At 33.3% G+C, this 22782-nt stretch overlaps 1 protein-coding gene across 1 annotated transcript in view; it reads right to left on the reverse strand.

The window, feature by feature from the left end:
* The window catches only part of LOC139530003 (protein FAM32A-like), a 56247-nt gene extending 37182 nt beyond the window's left edge, over positions 1 to 19065 (reverse strand). The window contains exon 1 of the mRNA XM_071326031.1: positions 18951 to 19065. Coding sequence (XP_071182132.1) covers positions 18951 to 18955 — 5 coding nt within the window. The 5' untranslated portion in view covers positions 18956 to 19065. The remainder of the gene's footprint in view (positions 1 to 18950) is intronic.
* Positions 19066 to 22782: the final 3717 nt, after the last annotated feature.

The following is a 22782-nucleotide window of genomic DNA, read 5'->3' on the forward strand; positions in this document are numbered from 1 at the left end:
CACAGGCAGATTCAGAGGGTTTTTCAGGGGACCCCACCCCCACCCCTTTTTTAGTGGAAAAACATTTTGTTGATTTTTGACGTAAATATTGAAACAAGACTGGAGCCAGCACCATCTTAGGCAGTCAGTGGGCAGGGGCGGATCCAGCCATTTTAAAAAGGGGGGGTTCCCAACCCAGAGTAAAGGGGGGGTTCCAGCTATATGCTCCCATTCAAATGCATTGATCGGCCAAAAAAAGGGGGGGTTCCAATGAATTTATGAATCCACCACTGGTATGACATTGTACCCCTTCAACTTTCCTAAGGATGAAATATATATCACTTTAATCTTTGTATAGTGTACCCTATTTTTACTTTGCAAATATACAGTACAACTGAATCAATAAGTTGAATGCCACATCATATTGGTATGATTTATATACCAATTTCATTAGAGTTACTTCCCCTTCTTATTGAGTGATTTTTTTTCCTTCTCTACTGTCATTCAAGATATCAGTGTGTTCATGCAGTTAGGCTGAGTCATCAGTCTGTTTTACTTATATTTTCTGTGAAAAGGATACATTATTAAATTTTGGAAATATTTTTTTTAAGGTAGCATACCTTCATATGCATAAAAAAATACAGAAATTTGTTAATTGTGACATACTTAATAATTTAATTATTTAATGCATGAAAAAGGTTTGCAAATGTCATTTTAAATTAGTGAATTAAAGTAAATTAACATTTCCCAATTTTGGTTTTATTAAAAAATTATTTACTTTTTACTTTTAAAATTTCAACGGAAGTTCAAAAATATCTGATAAATAAAATTAATGTTGCATTTTCATAATATTTGATTGGAGAAAAAATGGAAAAATGAATGGGAAAAAAAGCATGTAACTTTGTCGATTTGGAAATTAGCTAACATATTAAATACTTACTATCCTGTGGCGCTGGAGATCATCCATCGTCTTTGGTTGGGTTGGTGCTCGAGAGGGTTGATGATGTACTTTTATTTCAGTGTAGTGTTTTGCAGACTTTTTTTTGTTATGTGTTGTCTTTTTTCGTCCATGGTTTTAAATTGCCAACTTTGTATCTTCCATTTTTGATTCAATCTCTGTTGATCATTATACCTGGGCTCTTTGAACGTTGTGGACAGTGGTGGAAATACTATAAGGGATAAGCCATTCCCAAATGTTCTAGGAAATGGATACCTTCTTTTTGATTAAATTGTGTGTGCTGGTTGATAAAAGAAATGTAAAAAAAGATGTCTTATGTGTTAAATATTGTGAGGTATGATATTTTGTGCTCCACAGAGTTCAGTCTCAAATTACACCAGGTACCAATGATGATTTCTCACTCGAAAGATTTTTTGTTCCCATCCTGCATATGGTTTCTAAACGTATTATTTATACTTTTAAAGGTAGTTATTTTTTAATTATCCGTATAAGAATTCAATCAGGATAGATCCATATAAATATTATAACTTAAGGTATTTATGTTGATTCCATGTGTGTTTTATCTCATTGACATTGATACCATATGATATACAAAAACACAGAAAGAGTCTATACATCTTTGTAAGAACTCTGAAATGGATAAAAATAATAAAGATTAGTAATTTGTTGGAGAAGACTGAAATACCCTTGGCTGCCATCTACAACAAAAACAAATCATATATTAGTACTGTTTTTGAGAACGTTGGTGTCACTTCCATCAAACAGGCCCTTTAACAATCTCAGAGTAGAATGATCTTGTTACTATTGTATAGGGTTGCGGAAACTATATGCTACCCTTCCTGGTCTGCTACAACGGAGTCTATCCAAGGTCTATGACTGTAACATCCTCTCAGCTCCATCTGCAAAAAAATTAAAATTTGAGAACGTTGGTGTCACTTCCATCAAACAGGCCCTTTAACAATCTCAGAGTAGAATGATCTTGTTACTATTGTATAGCGTTGCGGAAACTATAGGCTACCCTTCCTGGTCTGCTACAACGGAGTCTATCCAATGTCTATGACTGAAACATCCTCTCAGCTGCATCTGCAAATACAAAATTAAAAATCTGTTGTTGAACTCTGGAATTAAATGAATATACAATATAACACAAAAAGATATATACATTCAGGATACAGGCTGGCATATATCTGAAAAATTGTTAAGGATATAGACTAATCCTGTATGAAAAATTTCCATACAGAAAGTACACGGAATATAGGAGGAATATTGCATTGAATTCCTACCAGAAAAGAGTTATATTATAATCAGAAAGTAATAGGAATCCACATGGAAAATAGCAGATATATTTTATTCATTATTTGTTCATATTTAACTTTTAGCAACTTTTTTGCTAATCTACAAATGCGTTATTGTTGAAATAATTGATAACTAAACATATTAGCCGATATATAAAAAAAAATCACTGAAAAGTAATAAAATAACCTTCCCGAAGTCTACATGAGCAGTATTTTCTAACATTTCAATATTGTAGTTGTTTGAACCTTGGAGCACTGTGTTCCAACTTTCAACACAACTTTTCTTTCTTTTCCCCCCAAACTTTTGAATTTGTGAACTGGAACTTGGTTGCATTAAACACAGCAAAATTTGTGTTATTAGCAAACAGGAATACAGTTTCAGATAATTAAAAAGATTCCAGATAGAAAGATTTCTGGTAGGAATTTATTAATTCTGGTAGGATCTTGTAGTAGGAAAAATGAATAATTTAATCATATTTTTGAGATTTTCAAAACAGAAAAAAACCACAGACTTTTAAAATTCCAGCTAGATAGTAGGATTTTGTTCAGGGGAATGAAAAAAAATCCAGTCAAGATTTTTTTTCATTATCCCTGACTGCCTACTTTCTATATAGAATCCTTAATTCTTGGTGGATTCCTACTACATCTGATTTTGTAAGGATACAGTTGGCAAGCATCTGATTTTGTGAGGATACAGTTTTGGCATACATCTGATATTGTAAGGATACAGTTTTGCATACATCTCATATTGTAAGGATACAGGCTGGCATACATCTGATATTGTAAGGATACAGTTTTGCATACATCTCATATTGTAAGGATACAGGCTGGCATACATCTGATTTTGTAAGGATACAGGCTGGCATACATCTGATTTTGTAAGGATACAGTTTTGGCATACATCTGATTTTGTAAGGATACAGTTGGCAAACTTCTGATTTTGTAAGGATACAGGCTGGCATACATCTGATTTTGTAAGGATACAGTTTTGCATACATCTGATTTTGTAAGGATACAGTTGGCAAACATCTGTATTTGTAAGGATAAAGGCTGGCATACATTTGATTTTGTAAGGATACAGTTTTGGCATACATCTGATTTTGTAAGGATACAGTTTTGCATACATCTGATATTGTAAGGATAAAGTTTTAGCATACATCTGATTTTGTAAGGATACAGATTTGCATACATCTGATATTGTAAGGATACAGTTTTGCATACATCTGATATTGTAAGGATACAGCTATGCATACATCTGATTTTGTAAGGATATAGTTTTGGCATACATCTGATTTTGTAAGGATACAGTTTTGGCATACATCTGATATAGTAAGGATATAGGTTGGCATACATCTGATTTTGTAAGGATATAGTTTTGAATACATCTGATTATGTAAGGATACAGTTTTGGAATACATCTGATTTTGTAAGGATACAGTTGGCAAACATCTGATTTTGTAAGGATACAGTTTTGGCATACATCTGATTTTGTAAGGATACAGTTTTGGCATACATCTGATTGTGTAAGGACAGTTTGGACATACATCTGATTTTGTAAGGATACAGTTTTGCACATCTGATTTTGTAAGGATACAGTTGGCAAGCATCTGATTTTGTAAGGATACAGTTTTGGCATACATCTGATTTTGTAAGGATACAGTTTTGGCATACATCTGATTGTGTAAGGACAGTTTGGGCAAACATCTGATTTTGTAAGGATACAGTTTGCCATACATCTGATTATGTAAGGATACAGTTTGCCATACTTTTTTTTGTAAGAATACAGGCTTGCAAACATCTGATTTTGTAAGGATATAGTTTGGCAAACATATGATTTTGTAAGGATACAGTTTGGCATACATCTGATTTTGTAAGGATACAGGCTGGCATATATCTGATTTTGTAAGGATACAGTTTGGTGCACATCTGATTTTGTAAGAATACAGGCTGGGATACATCTGATTTTGTAAAAATACACTTTGCCATACTTTTGATTTTTTAAGAATACAGGCTGGCAAACATCTGATTTTGTAAGGATATAGTTTGGCAAACATATGATTTTGTAAGGATACAGGCTGGCATACATCTGATTTTGTAAGGATACAGTTTTGCATACATCTGATTTTGTAAGAATACAGTTGGCAAACATCTAATTTTGTAAGGATACTGGCTGGCATACATCTGATTTTGTAAGGATACAGTTTGCCATACTTTTTTTTGTAAGAATACAGGCTTGCAAACATCTGATTTTGTAAGGATATAGTTTGGCAAACATATGATTTTGTAAGGATACAGTTTGGCATACATCTGATTTTGTAAGGATACAGGCTGGCATATATCTGATTTTGTAAGGATACAGTTTGGTGCACATCAGATTTTGTAAGAATACAGGCTGGGATACATCTGATTTTGTAAAAATACAGTTTGCCATACTTTTGATTTTTTAAGAATACAGGCTGGCAAACATCTGATTTTGTAAGGATATAGTTTGGCAAACATATGATTTTGTAAGGATACAGGCTGGCATACATCTGATTTTGTAAGGATACAGTTTTGCATACATCTGATTTTGTAAGAATACAGTTGGCAAACATCTAATTTTGTAAGGATACTGGCTGGCATACATCTGATTTTGTAAGGATACAGTTTTGGCATACATCTGATTTTGGAAGGATACAGTTTTGCATACATCTGATTTTGTAAGGATACAGTTTTGCATACATCTGAATTTGTAAGGATACAGTTTGCCATACTTTTTTTTGTAAGAATACAGGCTGGCAAACATCTGATTTTGTAAGGATATAGTTTGGCAAACATATGATTTTGTAAGGATACAGGCTGGCATACATCTGATTTTGTAAGGATACAAGCTGGCAAACATCTGATTTTGTAAGGATACAGGCTGGCATACATCTGATTTTGTAAGGATACATTTTTGCATACATCTGATTTTGTAAGGATGTAGTTTTGGCAAACATCTGATTTTGTAAGGATACAGTTTTGGCATACATCTGATTTTGTAAGGATATAGTTTGGCACACATCTGATTTTGCAAGGATACATGCTGGCATATATCTGATTTTGTAAGGATACAGTTTGGTGCACATCTGATTTTGTAAGAATACAGGCTGGGATACATCTGATTTTGTAAAAATACAGTTTGCCATACTTTTGATTTTTTAAGAATACAGGCTGGCAAACATCTGATTTTGTAAGGATATAGTTTGGCAAACATATGATTTTGTAAGGATACAGGCTGGCATACATCTGATTTTGTAAGGATACAGTTTTGCATACATCTTATTTTGTAAGAATACAGTTGGCAAACATCTAATTTTGTAAGGATACTGGCTGGCATACATCTGATTTTGTAAGGATACAGTTTTGGCATACATCTGATTTTGGAAGGATATAGTTTTGCATACATCTGATTTTGTAAGGATACAGTTTTGCATACATCTGAATTTGTAAGGATACAGTTTGCCATACTTTTTTTTGTAAGAATACAGGCTGGCAAACATCTGATTTTGTAAGGATATAGTTTGGCAAACATATGATTTTGTAAGGATACAGGCTGGCATACATCTGATTTTGTAAGAATACAAGCTGGCAAACATCTGATTTTGTAAGGATACAGGCTGGCATACATCTGATTTTGTAAGGATACATTTTTGCATACATCTGATTTTGTAAGGATGTAGTTTTGGCAAACATCTGATTTTGTAAGGATACAGTTTTGGCATACATCTGATTTTGTAAGGATATAGTTTGGCACACATCTGATTTTGCAAGGATACATGCTGGCAAACATCTGATTTTGTAAGGATATAGTTTGGCAAACATATGATTTTGTATGGATACAGGCTGGTATACATCTGATTTTGTAAGGATACAGTTGGCAAACATCTGATTTTGTAACGATACAGTTTGGCATAAATTTGATATTGTAAGGATACAGTTTGCCATACATCTGATTTTGTAAGGATACAGTGTTGGCATACATCTGATTTTGTAAGGAAACAGTTTTGTAATACATCTGATTTTGTGAGGATACAGTTTTGGCATAAATCTGATTTTGTAAGGATACAGTTTTGGCATACATCTGATTTTGTAAGAATCCAGGCTGGCATACATCTGATTTTGTAAGGATATAGTTTGGCACACATATGATTTTGTAAGGATCCAGGCTGGCATACATCTGATTTTGTAAGGATACAGTTTTGGCATACATCTGATTTTGTAAGGATACAGTTTTGGCATACATCTGATTTTGTAATGATATAGTTTGGCACACATATGATTTTGTAAGGATCCAGGCTGGCATACATCTGATTTTGTAAGGATATAGTTTGGCACACATATGATTTTGTAAGGATACAGGCTGGCATACATTTGTTTATGTATGGATACATGCTGGCATACATCTAATATTGTAAGGATACAGTTTTGCAAACATCTGATTTTGTAAGGATATAGTTTGGCATACATCTGATTTTGTAAGGATAAAGGTTGGCATACATCCGATTTTGTAAGGATACAGTTTTGGCATACATCTGATTTTGTAAGGATATAGTTTGGCATACATATGATTTTGTAAGGATACAGGCTGGCATACATTTGATTATGTAAGGAAACATGCTGGCTGCAACTGATTTTGTAAATTTATATATCTGATTTTGTAAGGATACAGTTTCAGAATACATCTGATTTTGTAAGGATACAGTTTTGGCATACATCTGATATAGTAAGGATACAGTTTTGGCATACATCTGATATTGCAAGGATACAGTTTTGGCAAATATCTGATCTTGTAAGGATACAGTTTTGACATACGTCTGATATTGTAAGGATACAGGCTGGCATACATCTGATTTTGTAAGGATACAGTTTTGGCATACATCTGATATTGTAAGGTTACAGTTTTGGCAAACATCTGATCTTGTAAGGATACAGTTGGCATACATCTGATTTTGAAAGGATATAGTTTGGCATACATCTAATAATGTAAGAATACAGGTTAGCATACATCTGATATTGTAAGGATTTAGTTTTGGCATACATCTGATATTGTGATACAGTTTTGGCATACATCTGATTTTGTAAGGATACAGTTGTGGCATACATCTGATATAGTAAGGATACAGGTTGGCATACATCTGATTTTGTAAGGATACAGTTTTGCATACATCTGATTATGTAAGGATACAGTTTTGGCATACATCTGATTTTGTAATGATATAGTTTTGTACACATCTGATTTTGTAAGGATATATGCTGGCAAACATCTGATTTTGTAAGGATATAGGCTGGCAAACATATGATTATGTAAGGATACAGGCTGGTATACATCTGATTTTGTAAGGATACAGTTGGCAAACATCTGATTTTGTAAGGATACAGTTTGGCATTAATTTAATATTGTAAGGATACAGTTTGCCATACATCTGATTTTGTAAGGATAGAGTGTTGTCATACATCTGATTTTGTAAGGAAACAGTTTTGGAATACATCTGATTTTGTAAGGATACAGTTGTGGCATAAATCTGATTTTGTAAGGATACAGTTTTGGCATACATCTGATTTTGTAAGGATACAGGCTGGCATACATCTGATTTTGTAAGGATATAGTTTGGCATACATCTGATTTTGTAAGGATACAGTTTTGGCATACATCAGATTTTGTAAGGATACAATTTTGGCATACATCTGATTGTGTAAGCATACAGTTTGGCATACATCTGTTTTTTTAAGGATACAGTTTTGACATACATCTGATTGTGTAAGGACAGTTTGGGCATACATCTGATTTTGTAAGGATACAGTTTTGCACATCTGATTTTGTAAGGATACAGTTTGCCATACATCTGATTGTGTAAGGATACAGTTTGCCATATTTTTTTTGTAAGAATACAGGCTGGCAAACATCTGATTTTGTAAGGATATAGTTTGGCAAACATATGATTTTGTAAGGATACAGGCTGGCATACATCTGATTTTGTAAGGATACAGGCTGGCATACATTTGATTATGTAAGGATACATGCTGGCTGCAACTGATTTTGTAAATTTATATATCTGATTTTGTAAGGATATAGTTTCAGAATACATCTGATTTAGTAAGGATACAGTTTTGGCATACATCTGATTTTGTAAGGATACAGTTTTTGGCATACATCTGATTTTGTAAGGATACAGTTTTGCATACATCTGAATTTTTAAGGATACAGTTTGCCATACATCTGATTGTGTTAGGATACAGTTTGCCATATTTTTTTTGTAAGAATACAGGCTGGCAAACATATGATTTTGTAAGGATATAGTTTGGCAAACATATGATTTTGTAAGGATACAGGCTTGCATACATCTGATATGGTAAGGATACAGTTTTGCATACATCTGATTTTGTAAGGATACAGTTGTGGCATACATCTGATTATGTAAGGATACAGTTTTAGCATACATCTGATTTTGTAAGGAAATAGTTTGGCACACATCTGATTTTGCAAGGATACATGCTGGCAAACATCGGATTTTGTAAGGATATAGTTTGGTATACATCTGATTTTGTAAGGATACAGTTGGCAAACATCTGATTTTGTAAGGATACAGTTTGGCATAAATTTGATATTGTATGGATACAGTTTGCCATACATCTGATTTTGTAAGGATACAGTGTTGGCATACATCTGATTTTGTAAGGAAACAGTTTTGGAATACATCTGATTTTGTAAGGATACAGTTTTGGCATAAATCTGATTTTGTAAGGATACAGTTTTGGCATACATCTGATTTTGTAAGGATACAGGCTGGCATACATCTGATTTTGTAGGGATATAGTTTGGCATACATCTGATTTTGTAAGGATACAGGCTTGCATACATCTGATTTTGTAAGAATATAGTTTGGCATACATTTGATTATGTTTGTATACAGGCTGGTATACATCTGATTTTGTAAGGGTAGTTTTGCAAACATCTGATTTTGTAAGGAAATAGTTTGGCATACATCTGATTTTGTAAGGATAAAGGTTGGCATACATCTGATTTTGTAAGGATACAGTTTTGGCATACATCTGATTTTGTAAGGATATAGTTTGGCATACATATGATTTTGTAAGGAAACAGTTTTGGAATACATCTGATTTTGTGAGAATATAGTTTTGGCATACATATGATTTTGTAAGGATACAGGCTGGCATACATATGATTTTGTATATATAGTTTTGGCATACATCTGATTTTGTAAGGATACAGGCTGGCATACATCTGATATTGTAAGGATATAGTTTTGGCATACATCTGATTTTGTAAGGATACAGGCTGGCATACATATGATTTTGTAAGGATACAGGCTGGCATACATATGATTTTGTAAGGATACAGTTTGGCATACATCTGATTTTGTAAGGATATAGTTTGGCATACATATGATTTTGTAAGGAAACAGTTTTGGAATACATCTGATTTTGTAAGGATATAGTTTTGGCATACATCTGATTTTGTAAGGATATAGTTTGGCATACATATGATTTTGTAAGGAAACAGTTTTGGAATACATCTGATTTTGTAAGGATATAGTTTTGGCATACATCTGATTTTGTAAGGATACAGGCTGGCATTTATCTGATATGGTAAGAATATAGTTTTGGCATACATCTGATTTTGTAAGGATACAGTTGAGGCATACATCTGATATAGTAAGGATACAGATTGGCATACATCTGATTTTGTAAGGATACAGTTTTGAATACATCTGATTATGTAAGGATACAGTTTTGGCATACATCTGATTTTGTAAGGATATAGTTTTGGCATACATCTGATTTTGCAAGGATACATGCTGGCAAACATCTGATTTTGTAAGGATATAGTTTGGCAAACATATGATTTTGTAAGGATGCAGTTTTGGCATAAATCTGATTTTGTAAGGATACAGTTTTGGCATACATCTGATTTTGTAAGGATACAGGCTGGCATACATCTGATTTTGTAAGGATACAGGCTTGCATACATCTGATTTTGTAAGGATATATATCTGATTTTGTAAGGATACAGTGTCAGAATACATCTGATTTTGTAAGGATACAGTTTTGGCATACATCTGATATAGTAAGGATACAGTTTTGGCATATATCTGATATTGGAAGGATCCAGTTTTGGCAAATATCTGATCTTGTAAGGATACAGTTGGCATACATCTTGTTTTGGAAGGATATAGTTTGGCATACATCTAATATTGTAAGGATACAGGCTGGCATACATCTGATTTTGTAAGGATACAGGCTTGCATACATCTGATTTTGTAAGGATATATATCTGATTTTGTAAGGATACAGTTTCAGAATACATCTGATTTTGTAAGGATACAGTTTTGGCATACATCTGATATAGTAAGGATACAGTTTTGGCATATATCTGATATTGGAAGGATCCAGTTTTGGCATATATCTGATCTTGTAAGGATACAGTTTTGACATACGTCTGATTTTGTAAGGTTACAGTTTTGGCAAACATCTGATCTTGTAAGGATACAGTTGGCATACATCTTGTTTTGGAAGGATATAGTTTGGCATACATCTAATATTGTAAGGATACAGGCTGGCATACATCTGATATTGTAAGGATACAGTTTTGGCATACATCTGATTTTGTAAGGATACAGTTGTGGCATACATCTGATATAGTAAGGATACAGGTTGGCATACATTTGATTATGTAAGGATACAGTTTTGGCATACATTTGATTTTGTAAGGATATAGTTTGGCACACATCTGATTTTGTTAGGATACAGGCTTGCATACATCTGATTTTGTAAGGATACAGTTGGCAAACATCTCATTTTGTAAGGATAGTTTTGCATACATCTGATTTTGTAATTGGATATAGTTTGGCATACATCTGATTTTGTAAAGATACATGCATTCATACATCTTATATTGTATGGATAGTTTTGCATACATCTGATATTGTAAGGATACAGTTTGGCATACATTTGATATTGTAAGGAGACGTACACAGTTTGTGGTAGAATCAATTAATAATTTGTGATTTGTCATTTTATAAACAAAATACTGTATACTGTGAAAGTACTTTTATTCGTGGGGTACCAATTTTCGTGGTTTTCGTGGATGACTTTATCCACGAATTTAAGTTTCCAACGAAATAAAACAACCATTGTCCAAATCAAGACATGGAAAGATCCCCGTCGGTAGGTTTGACTACTGATATATTCTTGAGAATATATTGAATAACGCCAAATCTGAGAATACTTTAATAGCAGTCACAGAACTACAACCACATGCAGGATTATACTCATTTAATCTTTAATAGCCTAAACTGTACAACTTTTGTTCTTTTAATTCTCATAAAAAATATTTTTGATCGATGAAAGTCAGATTTCTGATATTGATATGCTAGTATGATAAAGTATTCATTTCATATCCTCATAGTGCTCGTACATATGGGAAATAATAATTTCATACTGGGCTTGATTTTGATAAGAATTATTTCAAAATTTAAGATACGTTTATATCATTTTTTATGTTACTATTTTCTTTAGGTGACATGTTTATGGCCTAATTTACACCTTTGATGATCACTTTATCATGGATTCATTAGTGTTATTACTTCAATTTACAGGGGTGAATGCTTACTTTGCAATTTCCACCATTCAAAACATTTGTAACCTTCGTTTTTATAGGCTTTAATTTTCAATTTAAAAAAAATAAAATAAAATCCACGAATTAAAAAACCCACGAACATGTAAATATTGCTCAATCCACGAAAATTGATACCCACGAATTAAAGTACTTTCACAGTATACGGAAAATTTTGTGAGTTGTATATCAAAATAAATATTTAACCATGATAAAAATTATACATGAACATTTCTCTTTTCATTAAAATGCACTTTGGCCATTGAACATTAACAATAAATGCAGTAAACCCGTGTAAAAATTTAGGGTCCAAACTGGAATTTAAACCTGATGTGAAAAAAGAACAAGTTTTATATAGCATCAACTTACAGGCTGACAAAAATCAGTTAAGTTAAGGATACAGATATTGGCCATCATCCAATAGGTTAAGGATGCAGGCTCTCATATAATCTTGTGAAGTATACAAGATGAAAGACTGAAAAGAAAAGATTGATTTTGAAATTACAAGTTTGTTTAAAATTATCATGCTTGATTGTCTGTGGTAGATTAAATCAAAATGCTTATGATAAACCAGCAAAATTAAAAGGAAGACATCACAAGAGTTCACACGCTGAAATGTCTCGCCTTCTATACTAATCATTGATATTATGTTGATAGTCCTAAGTATAAAGTTAAGCTTTATAACAACTGTCACATAAACTTAACATTAACCAAGATAACTAAACAAAGACCAATGAACCTTGAAAATGAGGTCAAGGTCAGATGAACCGTGCCAGCCAGACATGTACAGCTAACAATGCTTCTATACAACATATATAGTTGACCTATTACTAATAGTTTAAGAAAAATAGACCAAAACACAAAAACTTAACATTGTGCAATGAACCATGAAAATGAGGTTACGGTCAAATAAAACCTGCGCGACTGACATAAAGATCATAAAATATTTTCATACACCGAATATAGTTGATCTATAGCATAGAGTATTAGATAAAAAGACCAAAACTCAAAAACTTAACATTGACCACTGAACCATGAAAATGAGGTCAAGGTCACATGACATCTGCCCGCTAGACATGTACACCTTACAATCATTCCATACAACAAATATAGTAGACCTATTGCATATAGTATGAGAAAAACAGACCAAAACACAAAAATTTAACTATAACCACTGAACCATGAAAATGAGGTCAAGGTCAGATGACACCTGCCAGTTGGACATGTACACCTTACAGTCCTTCCATACACCGAATATACTAGCCCTATTGCTTATAGTATCTGAGATATGGACTTGACCACCAAAACTTAACCTTGTTCACTGATCCATGAAATGAGGTCGAGGTCAAGTGAAAACTGTCTGACAGACATGAGGACCTTGCAAGGTACGCACATATGAAATATAGTTATCCTATTACTTATAATAAGAGAGAATTCAATATTACAAAAAATTTGAACTTTTTTTTCAAGTGGTCACTGAACCATGAAAATGAGGTCAAGGACATTGGACATGTGACTGAAGGAAACTTCGTAACATGAGGCATCTATATACAAAGTATGAAGCATCCAGGTCTTCCGCCTTCTGAAATATAAAGCTTTTAAAAGGTTAGCTAACACTGCCGCCGCCGCCGGATCACTATCCCTGTCGAGCTTTCTGCAACAAAAGTTGCAGGCTCGACAAAAACCTAACACAGGGCAATGAACCGTGAAAATGAGGTCACGGTCAAATAAAACCTGCGCGACTGACATAAAGATCATAAAATATTTCCATACAAATATAGTTCACCTATAGCTTATAGACCAAAACTCAAAAACTTAACATTGACCACTGAACCATGAAAATGAGGTCAAGGTCACATGACATCTGCCCGCTAGACATGTATACCTTACAATCATTCCATACAACAAATATAGTAGACCTATTGCATATAGTATGAGAAAAACAGACCAAAACACAAAAATTTAACTATAACCACTGAACCATGAAAATGAGGTCAAGGTCAGATGACACCTGCCAGTTGGACATGTACACCTTACAGTCCTTCCATACACCGAATATACTAGCCCTATTGCTTATAGTATCTGAGATATGGACTTGACCACCAAAACTTAACCTTGTTCACTGATCCATGAAATGAGGTCGAGGTCAAGTGAAAACTGTCTGACAGACATGAGGACCTTGCAAGGTACGCACATATGAAATATAGTTATCCTATTACTTATAATAAGAGAGAATTCAACATTACAAAAAATTTGAACTTTTTTTTCAAGTGGTCACTGAACCATGAAAATGAGGTCAAGGATATTGGACATGTGACTGAAGGAAACTTCGTAACATGAGGCATCTATATACAAAGTATGAAGCATCCAGGTCTTCCACCTTATGAAATATAAAGCTTTTAAAAGGTTAGCTAACACTGCCGCCGTAGCCGCCGCCGCCGGATCACTATCCTGTCGAGCTTTCTGCAACAAAAGTTGCAGGCTCGACAAAAACCTAACACAGGGCAATGAACCGTGAAAATGAGGTCACGGTCAAATAAAACCTGCGCGACTGACATAAAGATCATAAAATATTTCCATACAAATATAGTTCACCTATAGCTTATAGTATTAGATAAAAAGACCAAAACTCAAAAACTTAACATTGACTACTGAACCATGAAAATGAGGTCAAGGTCACATGACATCTGCCCGCTAGACATGTTCACCTTACAATCATTCCATACAACAAATATAGTAGACCTATTGCATATAGTATGAGAAAAACAGACCAAAACACAAAAATTTAACTATAACCACTGAACCATGAAAATGAGGTCAAGGTCAGATGACACCTGCCAGTTGGACATGTACACCTTACAGTTCTTCCATACACCAAATATACTAGACCTATTGCTTATAGTATCTGAGATATGGACTTGACCACCAAAACTTAACCTTGTTCACTGATCCATGAAATGAGGTCGAGGTCAAGTGAAAACTGTCTGACAGACATGAGGACCTTGCAAGGTACGCACATATGAAATATAGTTATCCTATTACTTATAATAAGAGAGAATTCAACATTACAAAAAATTTGAACTTTTTTTTCAAGTGGTCACTGAACCATGAAAATGAGGTCAAGGACATTGGACATGTGACTGACGGAAACTTCGTAACATGAGGCATCTATATACAAAGTTTGAAGCAACCAGGTCTTCCACCTTCTAAAATATAAAGTTTTTAAGAAGTTAGCTAACACCGCCGCTGCCGGATCACTATCCCTATGTCGAGCTTTCTGCAACAAAAGTTGCAGGCTCGACAAAAAACTGGATAAACAATTTTCATTCATTTTTTACACGTTAGAAAGTCAAAACAAATTTGGGAATATGTATAGTGGAGTGAAATGTACTGTATTTTAGTTGTCTCATGCCAGTGGTTCCAGGGGTAGGACCTACCCTTTTAACTGACAATCAATGCATTTGAATGGGAACATATTGTTGGAACACCCCTTTATACAAGGTTGAGCCCCCTTCCATGCAACCCCCTTTTTTTAAATGGCTGGTCACCCCTGCATGCTTATTACTTTTTAATTAAATGATAGTGTAAAACAAAATAGCTTTGTTTTCAATTATCAAACAAGATTCTGACTCAGTATGAAAAATGCTGAATTTATATTAAGTGTTCATTATATTCTATCATATACATTAAAGTGTAAGCCATCATTTTTCAAACCATAAAACTGGATTCATCAAATAATAAAAAAAAGTTGGAGTTTTTAATTTTTGCTAATTTCCAGTAGACATTAAAATTTGCAATACATTGTTTGGCAACATAAAAATAAAAATAAATGCTGTATTTAATTAAAAAAGATGTAACTACTGTAGATTCAAGTATTTTCATGGGTACCAATTTTTCGTGGATTGAGGAAAACTTACATGTTTGTGAATATTTAATTTGATGGATTTACCAAAGTATGCATACAAGCCTATTAAAAATTTGGAATTTGTTGAACATTTAATTTTGTGGTTCACCTGTTCCTACGAAATCCATGAGGATCAGTATTAAACAAATAATAATGATTCCACAGTATCCAATTTGAGGTCCAATCCAGTAATAAAATCTGAGACTAAACATAACCTGATATAGTATATAAACTTACAAATTCTCAACCTCTGCAAGAATCTTTGGCTTCCACTGGCTCTTCACTGAGGCACATTAGAAAACTACCGATTCATCATTTTTTTTCAATTAAATAAAATTTACCAGAAATTGAAAGAGTAAAACCACCATAGGATCAGTAAGTCAGCATAGCATTTAAGTTATATACTGTGCTAAATGCATGCTTTTGGGTATGTTAGATGGTGCTGCTGCTATGTTAGTCCGCGCCATGCTCATGCTTTATGTCTTGCCAACCAAAGGTTACTATCCATTTTGCTTTGAAACAGATTGTAAACACTGACAAGCAAGTCTGCTATGTTGAACTTTCTATTATTATGGTGTTTTGCTCTTATATTATAAATTTTAAAATCAACTTTTAAGCATCACTTTTAATAAATGTGTTTGAATTTCTTGTACCTATCTAAAGGTTGAGAATGCAATACAATGTCAACTTTCAGAAACAAATGAAAAAGAAATTTTGAATTGATGTCATATTAACATTCTGATGTACAATTAGCTCTGTAGCATCCGTCTATGGGGAAGCAGAAAATGCTTGTATCATGGATGCTTTATTCCTGAAAACAAAATTTATAAAATTACAGAAAAAACTCAAAACATATCTGGCCATCAACATACTTTCTTCAGGAATATTAAACTACAGATTTCTTCAGGAATATTAAACTACAGATTTCTTCAGGAATATTAAACTACAGATTTCTTCAGGCTATAATATTTTTGAAGTTGAGAAATCCAGAGATTATCCTAGATCTTCCATTACCACCAATTTCACAGACATGACAACGACAAAAAAACACAATAAGATTTAAGAAAATATAACTACGGTACAATGTATTTACATATTTTAAGGATTTGGAACAAGCATATCATGTGTCACATCATCATGTGTGGGTTAAAATAAAAAATAAAAAAATATGTTTTTGTATTTTACATTACTGTTTCCCTTTATTATATCACAACTCAATTTCAGGTTACAGTATCATATGAAGTACATATTTCTTCTTTTATAACTTTTTTTGCTAATTAAAGGGGGATAATGTTATAAAATTAAGTTTCAAATTTTAGTTTATAATTAAGTTTTACAAATGTTTGGTAGCAATTTTTATCATTTATTACATACATAATATTATTTCTGTAAAACCGTCTTTCTTGTTTCCCTTCTTATACGTTTGATTAAGTTATGATGAAAGATGTATTAAACTCTATTTTTATGTATACTTTAAATATGGGAGATAACTCAGATTTGTAATGATAATATATTTCTTCCTTGCTTAAGTAAATACAATGTAATCGCTATATGTAATATCATTAACTTACCATCCCAGCAACCAAACTTTTTTCTTTTATGACTTGCTGTCTTGTCGCTATGTAGTCATTCTGTTTATTTAGATTCCTTGTAAATTAAACAGTTATAGCAAGTTCCTACAAAATAGGATATAATACAGATATATAGTTGTTAGCTGTGTGTGAATTTTCTCTTTCTAATGTAATATCATTACAAAGCCATTGTGTGTATCATTTATTGAATTTATATGGTTTGTGATATCTTGATTGATTGAATGATGTTTAATATCTTATCTGGAATCTTGGGACAAAAAAGGGGCCCTGATTTAAAAACATGATGAAAGAAAACAAATATAAGGGTTTTTGCCACTGAATTCAATATTAAGTTCCTTAGAAAATTTGCAGGAATGAAATAAAAAACAAAAAAAAATGTCATACATCTATGTCCAGTCATGCTTTAAAACTTATCCAGGTTTGTCTGTACCCAGAGTGAAGTATGCAAATCCTAAAACCTAAAAAAAAGTTAATTCCTACTCTAAAACTCAAATACCCCACCCCTTTTTTCCCACTTTGCCTTTGAAATGGTTGCTCCCAAAATGAGGTCATATATTTGCTAAATGATTAAATCAACCTAAACAGCTTATGCAGCTTCTCTTAAAAAAAGCCAACAGCTATAAATATAATGACGAAACTCAAGATATTTCTGAAATCGTGAATTCGATTCAACTTTAAAATGATGTTGATGGTTTTCTGAAACTGAAAAAGATGCGCTAGGAGGTGCTTCCGCTTAAATTGACCTTGACCACTGACAAAAGTTCGTTCGATTTGACATTTTTCGGCTTTCACGACTTTCAGTTCAAATATTTCACGAATATTCATGATCAAGTAAATAGAATTGATTGTCCAATAAAGGAGATACTTTTATAAACAATAGACAACACTGGGGTTTAGAAAAGGCTCGTGGTGGTGTAAAAACTGAATAAAAACGGCCAGTCGAACCTGGTTCTTCACTACCCTCAGGCGCGGATCCAGCCATTTTAAAAAGGGGGGTCCCAACCCAGAGTAAAAGGGGGGTTCCAACTATATGCTCCCATTCAAATGCATTGATCGGCCAAAAAGAAGGGGGGTTCCAACCCCCGGACCCCCCCCTGGATCCGCCACTGACCCTCTATCGATAATTAAGCAAAATAATGTGTTATATATATTTGCAAATTAATATGAGATATAATATTTGTTATTGAAAAATATATTTGACTGTATCAAACCAAACTCTTAGTTGGTTTCTTAATAACCAGTGCAAGCCTTGTATCTTTTATTAATTTCAATTTGTTCCGTCGTCTAAAAACAATAAAGGGGGTCAATGAACACGAGCCATCAGTTGATGCTTTTGAAATTTGAAATACAAATAAAATGTTAAATAGATAAAGATAAATATGATGTTAATATAATTCAGAAATACATCAGCCATGAAGTCTTTTTTTTTCTTTCCATCTTGAAAGCATATATAATTTTAACTTCATCAAAAATTCTATGTCAGATGGTCTTTTGTGTCATATCCAAAATTTATGAGTTAAAAAGTCGTATAATTTTAATTCTTGGAAAATATCTAAGTAACATTTACCTCATGTATGTGTGGCTACTACAAAAGCTTCAAATCTTTTCACATCAAAGATTATTAAATATTTTGCTTCTGTAAATTATGTCCAACTTGTTAGTCTGAAATCAAAGTATCTGCTATTTGAAACACTTCGGCGGGAAGTTTTCCACTGGCCAAAAGTTAGGGTCACAAAATTTCAAACCAATGAGAACCCACAAAACAAGACACACTCTCGACACTAAAACTACTCACGAAATTCTATTTGACCGCAGCCTTGTTAAACAATCAACTTTTGATCTCAAATCAAGCATAAAAAGGTAGCCTATATACGGACAATTGTAATTAGAAACAAACATGCATTGTAATTCTATAAAGTACGTGTTTTTTAACAGCACACGTACCAATCGAAGTCTTAAATACGAAATAACCACCGAAATTGTCCTAAACGGACACATATATAATCTAGATTTCATTACAACTTGCTTTGAATCTATACAGAATAATTCATATACTAGTATTTATTTCCTGGAACAACTCAAGTTTATGGCAGCCAATGTCCACTTCTTTTGAACATTTCTGGATCCGCAACAGAATAACCTAAGTATTATATTTCTCGTCTAGAAAATGCATGAAATACTTGCAACTGAACGACTACCAAACAAAACAATTAAATTAATCGGTTTCTGAATGAAAAGGAAAACAATGATTTGGCCTAGTACAGTTTTAGAGGAGAAGATTTTTGTAAAAGCTAATACACGGCCGACACTCGGCTAACCGAGAGATTGGTCGGTTAATCCATATTGAGTATGCGGCTATATGGGCGATTGGTCTGTTAATCGGGTTGGTTATACATCTGTTAAGAGTAAAACGCTTAATTTAATGTTAAACTGTTAAATATACAGATTGTTGGCATGTTATAAGAACCAAATCAAACAAAGAAAAGTGTCTGACAAAATGATATCTATCATAGAACATTTTGCACTTGTAAAAACATTTCTTAGTCTGCGCAGTTTTCAGTAAAACTAAAAGGCGTCGCGCAAGTATGTAGTATTTATGCTTATACGCATAGCATTTTTTTTAATAAAAGGCGAAACAAACAAATTTAGATATCATTTAAAGGGCAAAAAATAGTACTGTGGTTCTAAAAAATAAATTGACATGAGTAAATATTTCATTATTGAAAATAACGTGAATAATACCACGTTTTAGTGAAAATTATGGGAATAAAGTCTGTTAATGGGTTGGACAATTGAAATTGTGTCAGTTAAGAGTTATTTAGCCACGACAATAATTTTGCTACCTTTATATTTTCCCCTTGAAAAAATTAAGAATGAGATGTTCCTGAGTAAACAAAAATGACAATACGGTGCCACAGTATCCCAGAAAGAGCATTTTTATTTTGACTTTCTTTGCATCTTATTGAAGGGTGTGTATCTTCAATATAGCGTGATATGGATTGGTCTCTGGCATATGCATGCATTTTTTATTGACGTTTTCAATCAGCCTTAATGTTTGTGTCTGTTCGAAGTAGCACGTTCTCAATTCCGACTGAAAGTGTCTTTCTAATACAACACAGGGTACATATAACGTGTTCTCGTTCACATATGAACATGATATTTGTCACTGGACGTTAAACCCTAATTGGTCAGCATCATCCAATTGGTTCTTTTCTTCTATTACTTAATCATATGTTGTTAACAAATCACTCTAAAGAAGTAAACGGAAAGGAGCGAATGCAGCTGCATTTGGTTATTTTAAGTTTCAATTCATTTTATTCCGTTTAGTTCCTTTCTACATAAGTGCAGAGGAGAACTACAGTTGTCTATGGTGGCCGGTGAAGTTCATTTCGCGTTTCATATTCTATAGGGCGAAAAGGCGAAATCGCGAAGTCGAAAACGCGAAAACGCGAAGTCGAAAACGAGAAATCGGTTTCGCGTTTTCGACTTCGCAATTTCGCGTTTTCGCCATATAGAATATGTAAGGCGATAACGCTAAAGCGCTAAAACGCAAAATGGCATTAACCTGCCACCATAGTTGTCCGCATGTAAACTTCTAGAATTTGTCACCAATATAAGTACATCGTAATCCGTTACTGTTTCAACAGCTATCGGTGTTTCATGTGTGTATTCTTAAACAAGTATTATTTTTCTCTCGTTTCTAGCAATGTATCACTATCTACTGTCCTTATATATATTATTCTATATTCTGAGTTTCCATCCAGATTCTCGTGTATACCATGAGGGTCCGGATTGGGGGTATTGTTTATTTCTGTATTCTTTAAATTCGGTTATGTCATTTTTTTTCTACATTTTATTTATTTTTGTCATCCCAATATATTTTACTTACTGATGTTTAGTTACATTACGACGTTTATCTCTGATTTATATACTGGTTACCAATGTAGATGACAAATTTGTGCCATTCATGACAATTAAACAGGCTCAACATGATATATGCGATCATTCTTGGATGAAATTAATATCACTTTAATATTACACTTTTTGAAACCATTTTTATCAATTTTCAATTTCATGTGTTGTTTCCGTATATGTTATGTTTCATTGCTCATGTGTTGTTTTCGTATATTTTAGCCGCTCGTCTTGAGCCTACTCATTTGATCCGATAACACCCCATATAGCAATAAAATTATACTTTTATTGCCATTCATAACTCTTAACAGACCAATTAACAGACCGGGTTTTATACATCCGACCCATTAACAGACCAGGTTTTAAATAAAGATTGATTTATGTCACCAAAATATAGATTTTCGTTTAAATTTTTCACACAATGATATTAATATTGTTAACAAATATAATGCCTTTCTTTTATCGATGTTCAAAATATTGAATGCAAGTAAATTTAACCAATGTGTTATTTTGTGTACATTTTATGTGTGTAAAATGTGTGTAAATTTATTGATGAGTAACCCGCCTTTTCATTTTATAGATCGTACATTGAAGCTAGAAAAATAATAATTACAGCACTGAATTCAGTACATTGCATTGTTTTGTTAGACATGAATACTTTTTATGATGAAAATATATTAAGAAAGTTATACAATGAAACATGCTGAACTTTCAATGATTTTCTCGATAACACCTGATTAACAGACTTTAGCCAACCCGATTAACAGACCAACCGCCGATATAGCCGCATACTCAATATAGATTAACCGACCAATCTCTCGGTTAGCCGAGTGTCGGCCGTGTAATAGACGACGTGATGAAAAAGCCTACTTTGCCCAAAAAGTTTATTGAACGGGTATTCGTTCAGCTATAACAAAAGGACAACGCTCTTACCAAACAATAACTTTTTCGGCTGTTTAAAAATCCTGCTGGTCACCCTGTTTGGTTTATTTACTGTACATTTATTCCATTTAAAGTTATCATCGTTTCAGATATAATGGTATGTTTGGAGTTTTCAATGTATCTACGTAAAAACAATACCATGACACTGAAAAAAAACCTACAGAATACAAAACTAAAAACTGAGCAAAATGAAACCGACAAATACCGTGGATGATCTCAGGTTCTCCAGAAGGGTAAGCAGATCCTGCTCAACATGACTGATAACCCATCTTGTTGCTCGTGTATGTATAAACACGGTGATGAGTTTAATCGGCAGTTCTAATGCATTACAGGAAAAGATTGTGGTTACGACACTTGGAACATGCGTCATGATCTGTGAACAAAGTATTATGGAACAACCAATCAACTCGTGGGGTTACGACAATTGGAACATGCGTCATGATCTGTCGACAAGGTATTATTGAACAATCAACCAACTCGTGAGGCATCCGAAAATTGTTCGAAGGGCTGATTTTGACATCAAAACTTGAAACTCTTGGCTTTAT

The sequence above is a fragment of the Mytilus edulis genome, chromosome 1 (assembly GCF_963676685.1).
Source record: "Mytilus edulis chromosome 1, xbMytEdul2.2, whole genome shotgun sequence".
NCBI classification, from domain to species: Eukaryota; Metazoa; Mollusca; class Bivalvia; order Mytilida; family Mytilidae; genus Mytilus; species Mytilus edulis.